This window comes from Capricornis sumatraensis, chromosome 4, assembly GCF_032405125.1.
Source record: "Capricornis sumatraensis isolate serow.1 chromosome 4, serow.2, whole genome shotgun sequence".
Classification (NCBI taxonomy): domain Eukaryota; kingdom Metazoa; phylum Chordata; class Mammalia; order Artiodactyla; family Bovidae; genus Capricornis; species Capricornis sumatraensis.
In genome coordinates this window covers 73,835,317-73,847,851 of record NC_091072.1, presented here as the reverse complement: position 1 = coordinate 73,847,851, position 12,535 = coordinate 73,835,317, and the positions used below count along the sequence as shown (strand labels likewise).

Genomic DNA, 12,535 nt, shown 5'->3' with positions numbered 1-12,535 from the left:
AAATCAATAATTTTTCATTAAAAGAAAGTGAAAATATAAGCTTCAAATCTATAGAAGATATTTGCAACATATCTGTCCCCCCCAAAAAAAGATTTCTTTGAAAAAATATAAAGATCATCTGAATTAATAAGTACAACCCAACTGAAAAAAGTTGAATATGTTTTTGAAATGATACACAACTCCACATCCAGAAGAAAATTAAATTGGACTCCTATTTTATACCACATACAGAAGTAATTACAGATAGATTAAAGAAAACTCTGAAAATTAAGCAATAAAATTTATAAAATTTAGGAATATATAGTGCATGGCAGTTTTAATCTAAGCCAAAAAAAAAGACTAAAAAAGAGAATTTATCATATAAGAAATAAAAATATCAAATCAAGTAGATTAGAAAATAATATAGAAACAGATAATGGGTTAGTATGTATAATTCATTGAGAGTTCTTAGGTTGTGTGTCTTTCTAGTAATTTCTAAACGTAAAATAGGCAAAAAGTATGAATGAACAGGCAAATAAATAAGAGCAGATCCAGAGGAGACTTAAACTTTTGAAGATGTTCCATTTCACTAGTAGTTAGGGAAGTGAAAATTAACAGTGAAATGTCTGCATGACAAAGAACTGTGTACCAATATAGATACATCATTAAAATAGTATGTGTCAAAAAAAGCAAGTTGCAGAGAATATCTTCATTTTTAGTTCAAAAAAAAAATTCAAAATACTTTTTTACTTGTATATGTATATAAAACTTCAATGAAAATCCATAGAAATATGCTAACAGGACATGTACAAAACTGAGTATCAAAGCATTGTTTATAATTAAAAATTGAAGTTTAGAGGATTTATATGTCCAAAGTTAACCAGAGGACCCATACATTTCACTTCTTGGTGTTTATCCAAGAGAAATGGGACATATGTTCTCAGAGACTGGCACAAGGAAGGACATGCATAGCAGCTAAAACTAGCAAATGGCTCAACATAATGGATCAACAGATTGTAATTATATCCATACAGTGGAGTATGGAGACCAGACACAAGAGTACATTCTGTATGACTGTTGTCTGAAGGAAGTTCTGTTATAGAATAGGAAAAACTTCATCTCTGGTGATTAAAAAAAAATCGAAACAGTAGTTGCTTGGGGAGAATGGGCATGAGGGGACTTCTGGGGCAATAAAAATGTCTGACTTGATGGATGGTGTTTGGGTTATATAGGTATATGCATGCATTTGCCATAGCAAATTGAATTCTGCACGTAAGATCATTGTGTTTCACTGTATATAGATGATACCCTAATTTTGTTTTAATGAGGGGAAAAAAAGGATGACCAGGGAAAATTACTTAAGTGCATTTACCATTTAAAAAACGTGAACTTTTTTCTAACTTTTTTCACCTGGGCTTCCCAGGTGGTGCAAGTGGTAAAGAAGCTGCCTACCAACGTAGGTTAGACATAATAGACATAATACATGCTGGTTCGATCCCTGGGTCAGGAAGATCCCATGGAGAAGGGAATGGCAATCCACTCCCATACTCTTGCCTGGAGAATTCCATGGACAGAGGAGCCTGGCGGGCTACGTTTCAGAGTCGCAGAGTCACACTACTGAAGCAACTTGGCACACACACAGCACACATTTACCAGATTTAAAGAATTTGAACTTTTTTCTAACATTGGTTTTTAATGCTTATATTTAGAGAAGCTGCTCGAGAATGTCGCAGAAAGAAGAAAGAATATGTGAAATGCCTGGAAAATCGAGTCGCAGTTCTGGAAAATCAAAACAAAACTCTAATAGAAGAGTTAAAAACTTTGAAGGATCTTTATTCTAATAAAAGTGTTTGATTCTTAAGAAAATATTTTTGTGGACTTGCCTAAAAATTAGATGGATTTCTTTTCTTTTTAGTGGAGTTTTATTAATTGAAAGGTCAAAAATGAAGCTTTTTATATAGGTTTTTACAACTCAAAGAGAAATACCTTACACGAGAGATCTGGTGACAGAGGATAAAGTGGAAAAAGACCTCAAGGAAGTTACTGGCACAACTGGAAGCTCTGTAACAATTAAACATGCTCAAGAAACATTTGCAATGAACTTTGACCAATTCGAATTTTCTAAATAACAATAGTTACCAATATTCCAAAAATGGTAGATAAGATGAAATTTGGTAAATCAGACCTTTAACAATAAATCAGTTTACCCTTACAGGTTTGCATTTCTGTTTCCTAAAATTTACCTTTCTTCAATTGTGTGTGTGTGTTCTGTTTCTGCCAATAAATTCTACATTGCAAATATAAAAGAAAAGCTAATACATAACTAAATATATAAATTATGTATCTTGATTATGTATACTTGTTCTGTTGTCAGGTCTCAAATAGGTTTTTAAAGTCTGTTCATTGGACTCAGGAGGGGTTTTGAGACTAGGTTAACAATTTTTGAGGCCTTACATCTAAGGTACATGAATGGAGTATGGTGATTTTATAACATTTTTTATCAGAATGGAAAAGAATTGTTTAAAAGTTTGATACTTTTAAATAGTTTTTTGGTTACTCTGGGAATGGTGATTTTCTACAAATATTTAATAAATTGTTTTTTGATTCTATATTCTGTATGCAGTTGAATATACATTACTTATTCTGTTGTGCTTTAATAGAATGGAATGTTTACAGGCCCTTAAGATAATTAGAGTATTTTAAAAACCTTCTGAAGATGCATACCAAAGTTTTCCAAGAGGATTTTATAATCAGTTTAATGTAAGGTTTATCGGATTCTAAATAACAGTTACTAAGGCAATTTTATGTTAGAGACTATTTTGTATTGTAGTGAATGGTACATTTATAAGAAAAGTGACTGCCAATATATTTTTATAGCTAATCTTTATAAATTCTAAAGTTAAGTTTTTAATGATTATTTTAAATGTTTATATAGTTTGTTAGTAAAAAATATTTTGCATCTCAAAGTATCATTTTTATATTATGGGAAGTAAAGTTTCCAGATTGGCTAATATTTGAATTGTAAGTTTTGTATGCAATTTATCCAGAGTTCAAAAATGCTGTCAGCACACCAGTGTTCAACCTCTGTATTCCAATTTGTATACACTTTGAAATTGTACTGCAAACCTGTTGTGCGCTTCTTAGTACAATATGTATCATATTGTTGTGTATGAAATTAAAGAACATTTGGTAAAATTAAGTTTGCTGAATATAAAATATATTGCTTGATATATGAATGACAAGCTTCCTGATAACCATTTTGTTAATTAGTATCTAACTATAGTGCATTCCTAGTTTTGAAATGAGGATAAATTTACAAATCTGGCTGCACAACCTATTTTAAGGGGATATGTTTATATGTTTTGCTTCAGTCAGAACCAATTATAATAAAGATAGCTAAATATTTTGTTCTACAAGTGTTTAGGAGATGGTTAGGGGCCTGTCATGTAGAAATTTTAATTGATAAACCTATTAATTTTAATAAAAATTTTCATTAACAGGGTCAGGGTCTTTTAGAATGGGACTTTTTTTGTTGATTTGTCAGCAGTTTATGAAAAGAAAGAAAAGTCTGAACACCAGTGGAATTACTTCTGTCTATCACTATCCTAAAGCCTGAGTCTCAAAATAGTGGCCCATCAGGCTAAAGAATATTAGGGGTATGGGGTCAGTGGGTTATATCAAGAGTGTTTTAAAAGTTAGTTTATTGGGTGGATGTTACATTTGGCTCCAGCAGCCTAGCTCTTAGTGCCTCAGCAACTGGACATACACAAATACTGTAAACTCTCCACAACCTATACATTTCTGGTGTAGGGTCTTGCTCACTAGTTCACATTACGTAGTTAAGCTCTATGTAACAGGCATGGACAAGCCACTGAGGAGCCCATACATGCATACCAATTTATGAGGCTTATGACACTTTAAAGGTGATTATACTACAAGCCTGAAATTAAGATTTCAAAAGTTTGAGAGACCAATGAAATTATTTCCTTAGTTCAATTTACTATTGAATTTAAAAATAAATTATCATTTACTGTTTGTTACATTGATGGAAATAACATTACTGCCCACAAATGCATCCTTGAGCATATAAGATTTTTTTTAATCCCTTTAATTTTATTGACTATCCCTTTATTATTCTTCTATGAAGAATGGACGTGTGTTAAAGCTTCAGAAATCTTACCATATTTGTTTTTTCATTCAGCAATTACTATTTTAAAATAACTGGCTATGTTTTTCTCTAGTTAAAACATATATTAATTATGCCTTGGAATTATACAGTTATAATTGCAATTCAGATTCCCAGATGCTGAAATGATAAAATCTGAGTGAATTTGACTAAGTTAAAGGAAAAGTCATAGGTTATAGTGAAACAAAATGTCAAAGTATATCACAGTCTAATTGCAGTAATCATATTATTTACTGTTACTCAAATTTGGTTTTTATTTTTTAACAAATATTGCCTTTTTTCCCCAAAAACTTCTTCCTATAAAGAAAGGAAAGGAACACTTAAATCAAGGTTGTAGAATTCAGAAGCTCACTGTAGGGAGTGTTTCTCAGAAGTATATTTTTTTGGCCATGCCCTGCAGCATGCAAAGTGGCATGCGGAATGTTGGTTCCCTGACTAGGGGCCGAAGCCATGCCCCCTGCAGTGGAAGGGTGGAATCCTAACCACTGGACCACCGGGGAAGTCCTTGGCAGAAACCTTCGAGAGAGTCGGTTGAAGGTGTAGGCCATTTAACTTTTTTTTTTTTTTTTTAAAGAGATTCTGGTAACTCAGTCCCTTTATTCATGTACCTTTCTTTACAGCAAACACAGACAAGGATTAGAGACCAAGTCTTTGCCATTTCATGGTTGAGATCCTTTTCCTCAAAACTGATGGATATATGTGATAATTTGCTGCCTTTGATAAGTACGTTTTAACATATACATTTATTACAAAATTGAGTTACCTATATAACAACATGTACAGTTTTACCATTTCCTTAACATCTACTATTTATTGAGTAATTACTATGCATAAGAAACTATTAAAGTAGACATTCATTCAGAAGAAACCTACTGAAGGCCTTTTACATGCCAAGCATTACAGGAAGAGTGACAGACCAGACAGAGTTGCATCTCTTACGGAACTCAGGTAAGTAACAGTCTCACAGGGTGACATTAATATCCAACTAAGGTTATATGAGTATTAATAACCAGGGATCTGGGATTTAAACCTACCCCCTAACCAATATAAAACATATACCCTTACCCCCAACAACACACACCTTTATTTTAAAACTTGAAGGGGAGACTGCATCTTATGCTTCTCTGTACCCCTAGTCTAGGGCAGTCCTTACCTGGTTTAAAGGAGTGCTCTGTTGTGTTAGTCACTAAGTCGTGTCCGACTCTGCCACCCCCACGGACTGTGAAACTCACTCAGTTGTGTCTGACTCTGCAACTGACACAGTCCATGGAATTCTCCAGGCCAGAATCCTGGAGTGGGTAGCCTTTCCCTTCTCCAGCCTTTACCCTCTCGAACCCAGAGATCGAAGCCAGGTCTACCCATGGATTCTTTACTAGCTGAGCCACAAGGTTCCTCTGTCCATGGGATTTTCCAGGCAAGAAGAGTGGGTTGCCATTTCCTTCTCCAGGGGATCTTCCTGACCCAGGGATCAAACCCAGGTCTCCTGCACTGCAGGCAGATTCTTTTTTTTCACTACAAAATAATTTATTAAAACAGCTTCAGCCTCCTATATACAAGCGCACATACTCTTGACTACCCTAACTAGGGGACCCTTTTCTTCTCCCTTGCTTTGCGAACCTCTTCTATCAGATCTTTAAGATACTGGATCTCCTTCGCCAAGGAATCTGCCTTCTCTTTCAGAGCCTCATTCTTTTTTTCTAGCTCTTTACATTCCCCAGTGAGGGCCTCCTGTTCTGCCCTCTTCTTCTGGCGGTACCTAGTAGCTGCTGTCTTGTTCTGCTGCATTTTCTTCAGCTTCGTATCTAGTTTCTCACCCTTTACTTTTGCTGCTACCATCTTCTCTCCAGGAGGGTCGTAGGGTTTGGGGCGGGAAGAGCCACTGAGGGCACCTGGAGATAGCAGGCTCTTATTTGGAGAGCCCCTGGAGGTGGAGGGGCTATGCTGGGGAGAGCCCAGAGAGGAGTCAGGGCTCATACAGATGCCACTATCGTTATCTGAGGGGGCATCCTCTTTTATGCACTGAGGGATCACAGTAATGGAAGTGGTGGAGTCTGGCTTGCTATCTCCTTCAGAGATAACCACTTCACTGCATAGCTCTAAACTAAAGGAATGATCTGGAGTGGAAGACAGGGCCCCTGGGGAAGGGGGAAGAGGTTGCAAGAAAGTGAAGGGGGCACCCTGGTCAATTGTCGGTAAACTTTCTGGAAGATGGCCAATTTGGGTTCACTATCTCGGGGGGCTCCTTGTTAGTCTCCTGGAGTAGGGGATCAAAGAGATCACACGTGTCATCCAACGTGGCCAAGAGCTCATCTGGCATGGTTTCCAGGTCATCTATACTCAACAGGGTATCATTAAAATCAAACTCCTTCAAATCCATTTTCTCCACCATCCAATCTGTCCCGGAGAAAGCATCCTCCTTGCTGCTGTCTGAGAAACTGACCAACCCATCCACAGCCAGCCATTCGGAGGAGCCTGCCTTAGCCTTGTCGCAGGAGAACCCATGAGGTTTGAAGTGCTTGGCCACCTCCAGGTAGTCATCTAGGAGACCTAGGCTCTCTTCAGCCCCCAAACCCGACTGGTCGAAGGGGGACACGAAGTCCCCCACAAACACCTCGCTGCTCAGGAAGCTCATCTCGGCCATGTTGCGAGGTTTTGGTGTTTAATTCGAGGAATGTGCTTAATTCGAAGGTGTCTTTGTCGGTTACAGCAAGGCTGCTGCTGAATGCCGTGAAAAGCGCTATGGCTTAAGCCGCTGGGAGGGTTGTCGCTGCAGAGCCTGGTGCTGCTGCCGCCGCTGCAAAGGCCGATGCTGCCGCTGGCACTGCTGCCTCTAATGCGCCATGGTGGCCGCGGACCCTGAGGGAGCGGGAGGAGAGACTGTGCGCACTTACCCGGAAGAACTACATCTACGGGCGGGAGGAAGAAAAAATGGCCTGCAGGCAGATTCTATACCTAATGTTACTTTACCCAGGGTAACACGGTAAATAGCAAAACTAGGGTTTGGACCTAAGCTTGATCAACTCCAGTCTGTGGTCTTAACCTAGAGCGTACCTTCTTAACATGTGCTGGAAAGTCTGAAAAGCTTCACTGAATCTCTGCACTCGGATAGCACAGATTCTTAAAGATCTATTTAAATGTGTCCACTAGATGGCAATCTCCGTTCTAAAAAATCACAGAAGTTTTACAAACTTTAAAAATTACATAGAAAACTACACGTTACCATATCAAACCCTTGTACATGCACCATTCAGAATTAATAAATGTTAACATTTTGTTGCCTTCAGCTCATTTTCTGAAGAGGAAAAAATGCACAGATAAAACTCATCTTTCCCTAGTCCAATTTTCCTCCCTGAAGGAAACCACTATCATGAATTCAGTCTGGAACCAGTCCGTGTTTTTATGTTTACTACATGAAGCCATAAATAACATATCAGACTGTAGTATCTCTTTTAGAAGTTTATAAATGGTACTTTAATTCGCCAAATGAAAGATCAACCTGACCAAAGAAAATTTAGGATTTTAGCTATGATAAAGTAATACTTTATTTTGGAAAAAACCCAAATATGAGAGCAATTTTTTTTTTCTCAGATGACAATTCTGAGAATTTACCATCAACTCTGAAAAAAATACTTACCAAAAAAAAATTTTTTTTTAATCATAAGATGTGCAAGAAAGCTTAGACTTAGTTGATAAAACAGTAAACAAAAACACCAGTGAATTTTAAAAAGAAAAAAGTCACAATTTCTTTCCCCACTACCCACTGCCATCATAAATAAGCAATCAAATAAAATTTTGAGGAATTAACTGCTCAGTGAAGGATACTAATTAAATATGAAACATGGTGTTTCACAAGCTCAACTACTTGGGGAAATGACAGAGGACATCGGAAGACCCCTCTACTTTTCACTACATTATTTGCATGTTGTAAGAAATCTAGAAATCTATACCCACTAAAAAAACCCTCATTAATCCAAAAGAAACAGGCAGGACAAATTGCTTCCCCCCGAAATTATAGAAATCTATGCATATTAGTAATCATAATAAATGTAAATGTACTGAGCATTTTAAAGATTGCCATGTTGGATTAGAAAACAAAATTCACTATATGTTGTTTATAGCCCTAAAATATAAGGATACAGCAAGGTTGAAAGTAAAAGCACGGAAAAGGTTATATCAGCCAATTATTAGCCAAAAGAAAGCACAAAGCATAAATATACTACAGCTATATTTATGTTAAACATAAAAAATTATGGCTTGGGACAAAATGTCACTATAAAAAGATTTTAAGTCACTTGCAAGATAAAAATACATCTAAACTTAGGGTCAAGATGTTAAGCAAAATGCAGAAATAAGAGAAAAAAATTTCATAATCTTAGTAGAATTTAATATACCTCTCATCAGTTCAGTCGCTCAGTCGTGTCCGACTCTTTGTGACCCCATGAACTGCAGCACACCAGGCCTCCCTGTCCATCACCAACTCCCGGAGTTCACTCACACTCACGTCCATCGAGTCGGTGATGCCATACAGCCATCTCATCCTCTGTCCCCTTCTCCTCCTGCCCCCAATCCCTCCCAGCATCAGTCTTTTCCAGTGAGTCAACTCTTCGCGTGAGGTGGCCAAAGTACTGGAGTTTCAGCTTTAGCATCATTCCTTCCAAAGAACACCCAGGGCTGATCTCCTTCAGAATGGACTGGTTGGATCTCCTTGCAGTCCAAGGGACTCTCAAGAGTCTTCTCCAACACCACAGTTCAAAAGCATCAATTTTTTGGCGCTCAGCCTTCTTCACAGTCCAACTTTCACATCCATACATGACTACTGGAAAAATAATAGCCTTGACTAGACGGACCTTAGTTGGCAAAGTAATGTCTCTGCTTTTGAATATGCTATCTAGGTTGCTCATAACTTTTCTTCCAAGGAGTAAGCGTCTTTTAATTTCATGGCTGCAGCCACCATCTGCAGTGATTTTGGAGCCCCCCAAAATAAAGTCTGACACTGTTTCCACTGTTTCCCCATCTATTTTCCATGAAGTGATGGGACCAGATGCCATGATCTTCGTTTTCTGAATGTTGAGCTTTAAGCCAACTTTTTCACTCTCCTCTTTCACTTTCATCAAGAGGCTTTTTAGTTCCTCCTTACTTTCTGCCATAAGGGTGGTGTCATCTGCATATCTGGAGAAGGCAATGGCAACCCACTCCAGTACTGTTGCCTGGAAAATCCCATGGATTCAGAACCCGGGTAGGCTGCAGTCCACGGGGTCGCTAAGAGTTCGACACGACTGAGCGATTTCACTTTCACTTTTCACTTTCATGCACTGGAGAAGGAAATGGCAACCCACTCCAGCGTTCTTGCCTGGAGAATTGCAGGGGCGGGGGAGCCTGGTGGGCTGCCGTCTACGGGGTCGCACAGAGTCGGACATGACTGAAGTGACTTAGCAGCAGCAGCAGCATCTGCATATCTGAGGTTATTGATATTTCTCCCGGCAATCTTGATTGCAGCTTGTGTTTCTTCCAGTCCAGCGTTTCTCATGAAGTACTCTGCATAGAAGTTAAATAAGCAGGGTGACAATATACAGCCTTGACGTACTCCTTTTCCTATTTGGAACCAGTCTGTTGTTCCATGTCCAGTTCTAATTGTTGTTTCCTGACCTGCATAAAGCAGAAATAGATGTTTTTCCAGAACTCTCTTGCTTTTCTGATGATCCAGGAGATGTTGGCAATTTGATCTCTGGTTCCTCTGCCTTTTCTAAAACCCGCTTGAACATCAGGAAGTTCATGGTTCATGCATTGCTGAAGCCTGGCTTGGAGAATTTTGAGCATTATGTTGCTAGTGTGTGAGATGCGTACAATTGTGTGGTAGTTTGAACATTCTTTGACATTGCCTTTCTTTGGGATTGGAATGAAAACTGACCTTTTCCAGTCCTGTGGCCACTGCTGAGTTTTCCAAATTTGCTGGCATATTGAGTGCAGCACTTTCACAGCATCATCTTTCAGGATTTGAAACAGCTCCACTGGAATGCCATCACCTCCACTAGCTTTGTTCGTAGTGATGCTTTCTAAGGCCCACTTGACTTCACATTCCAGGATGTCTGGCTCTAGATGAGTGATCACACCATCGTGATTATCTGGGTTGTGAAGATCTTTTTTGTACAGTTCTTCTGTATATTCTTGCCACCTCTTCTTAATATCTTTTGCTTCTGTTAGGTCCATACCATTTCTGTCCTTTATCGAGGCCATCTTTGCATGAAATGTTCCCTTGGTATCTCTAATTTTTTTGAAGAGATCTCTAGTCTTTCCCATTCTGTTGTTTTCCTCTATTTCTTTGCATTGATCGCTGAAGAAGGCTTTCTTATCTCTCCTTGCTATTCTTTGGAACTCTGCATTCAGATGCTTATATCTTTCCTTTTCTCCTTTGCTTTTGGCTTCTCTTTTCACAGCTATTTGTAAGCCCTCCCCAGACAGCCATTTTGCTTTTTTGCATTTCTTTTCCATGAGGATGGTCTTGATCCCTGTCTTCTGTACAATGTCACGAACCTCATTCCATAGTTCATCAGGCACTCTTATCTATCAGATCTAGGCCCTTAAATCTATTTCTCACTTCCACTGTATAATCATAAGGGATTTGATTTAGGTCATACCTGAATGGTCTAGCGGTTTTCCCTACTTCCTTCAATTTAAGTCTGAATTTGGTAATAAGGAGTTCATGATCTGATACAAAAAGCAGGAAAGTAATCAGTATAGACACTCGAACAATGAAAAAACTTGACCTAACATACTGAATTTCATCATCTGTAAGCCATCACTGATTGATTATAAGACAAGCTATTATCTTAAGTATCACTAAGAAGGAAAGGCCATTGCCAGTTAAACTATACCATGCCACTGATGGCCAGATGCATACTTGATTTCAGAGATGTTTCAATGTGGAAAACATACATCTTTAAATCAATGAAATTTGATGTAGAAAATGCAACTGTAAATAACATATAAATATTATTTATGAAAGTAGAACCATATAATATGGGCAATAAAGTAAGTCTCAACAAATTCTGAGGGCTTCCCTCCTGGCTCACCTGCTGAAGAATCCGCCTGCAATGCAGGAGACCTGGGTTCGATCCTTGGGTGGGGAAGATCCCCTGGAGAAGAGAAAGGCTACCCACTCCAGTATTCTGGCCTGGAGAATTCCGTGGACTGTATAGTCCATGGGGGTTGCAGAGAGTCAGACACAACTGAGTGACTTTCACTTTCAACAAATTTTCAAAGAGTTGGTTTGATATAAACTATGTTCCATTGGTCTATATGTGTCTATCCTTTCAATAAAACCACTGTCTTGATTACTGTAGCTTTATAATAAGTCTTAAAATCAGGTGGTATGAATTCAAGTTTGTTTTTTTTTTTTCTCCAAAATTATTTTAGCCATTCCAGTTCCTTTGCCTTCTATATGAATTTTAGAATCAGCTGGTTTGTATCTACAAAAGCTCCTTCTAGGACTTTAACTGGGGTTGTGTTAAAAACATACATAGATCAACTGGGGAAGTACTGACAACTATATTGAGGCATCCAATCCATAAATACAATAGATCTCCACTTAGTGTTCTCTGATTTCTTTTTTTTCTTCACTGTTTTGTACTTTTGGGCAGAGACCATGTACATATTTTGTTAGATTTGTACCTAATTACTACTTTTTCTTTTTTCTTATAGGTATTTTAAATGTTTAAATTGTTCTTGGCTAATACATGAAAAGAGAAATTTTGTCCTGGGATCATACTAAATGCACTTAGTAGTTCTGCTGCTGCTGCTGCTGCTGCTAAGTTGCTTCAGTCGTGTCCGACTCTTCACGACCCCATGGACTGCAGCCCACCAGGCTCCCCTGTCCCTGGAATTCTCCAGGCTAGAACACTGGAGTGAGTTGCCATTTCCCTCTCCAATGCATGAAAGTGAAAAGTGAAAGTCAAGTTGCTCAGTCGTGTCCGACTCTTCACAACCCTGTGGACTGCAGCCTACCAGGCTCCCCCATCCATGGGAGTTTCCAGGCAAGAGCACTGGAGTGGGGTGCCATTGCCTTCTCTGTTATTAGTTCTAGGAGCTTTTAAAACAGATTTTCTTGGGGGATGGGGGGCGGTTTCTATCTAGACAGTGACATTTGTGAATAGAGACAGTTTTGTATCTTTCTTTAAAGTATGTCTTTATCTTGCTTTATTGTACTGCCTAGGATTTTCTGTACAGTAGTAAATAGCAATGGTAAGAGTGGACTTTTTTTTTTCCCTTTGGCCATGCTCTGTGGCTCATGGAATCTTAGCTCCTGTCCCAGGGACTGAATCTGGGCCCCAGCCGTGAGATCACTGAGTCCTAACTATGGACCTCCAGGGAATT

General features: G+C 38.5%; 1 protein-coding gene and 1 pseudogene across 2 annotated transcripts in view; one reads left to right on the top strand and one right to left on the bottom strand.

Moving 5' to 3' along the window:
• The window catches only part of ATF1 (activating transcription factor 1), a 62,260-nt gene extending 58,947 nt beyond the window's left edge, over positions 1 to 3,313 (top strand). For both annotated transcript variants that reach the window (XM_068971887.1, XM_068971886.1), the window contains one exon: positions 1,689 to 3,313. In XM_068971887.1, the coding sequence (XP_068827988.1) occupies positions 1,689 to 1,833 (145 nt within the window). In that variant the 3' untranslated portion in view covers positions 1,834 to 3,313. The remainder of the gene's footprint in view (positions 1 to 1,688) is intronic.
• A 2,433-nt stretch (positions 3,314 to 5,746) lies between these two features.
• LOC138079184 (cyclic AMP-dependent transcription factor ATF-4 pseudogene) lies at positions 5,747 to 6,904 on the bottom strand (annotated as a pseudogene).
• Between the last annotated feature and the right edge of the window lie 5,631 nt (positions 6,905 to 12,535).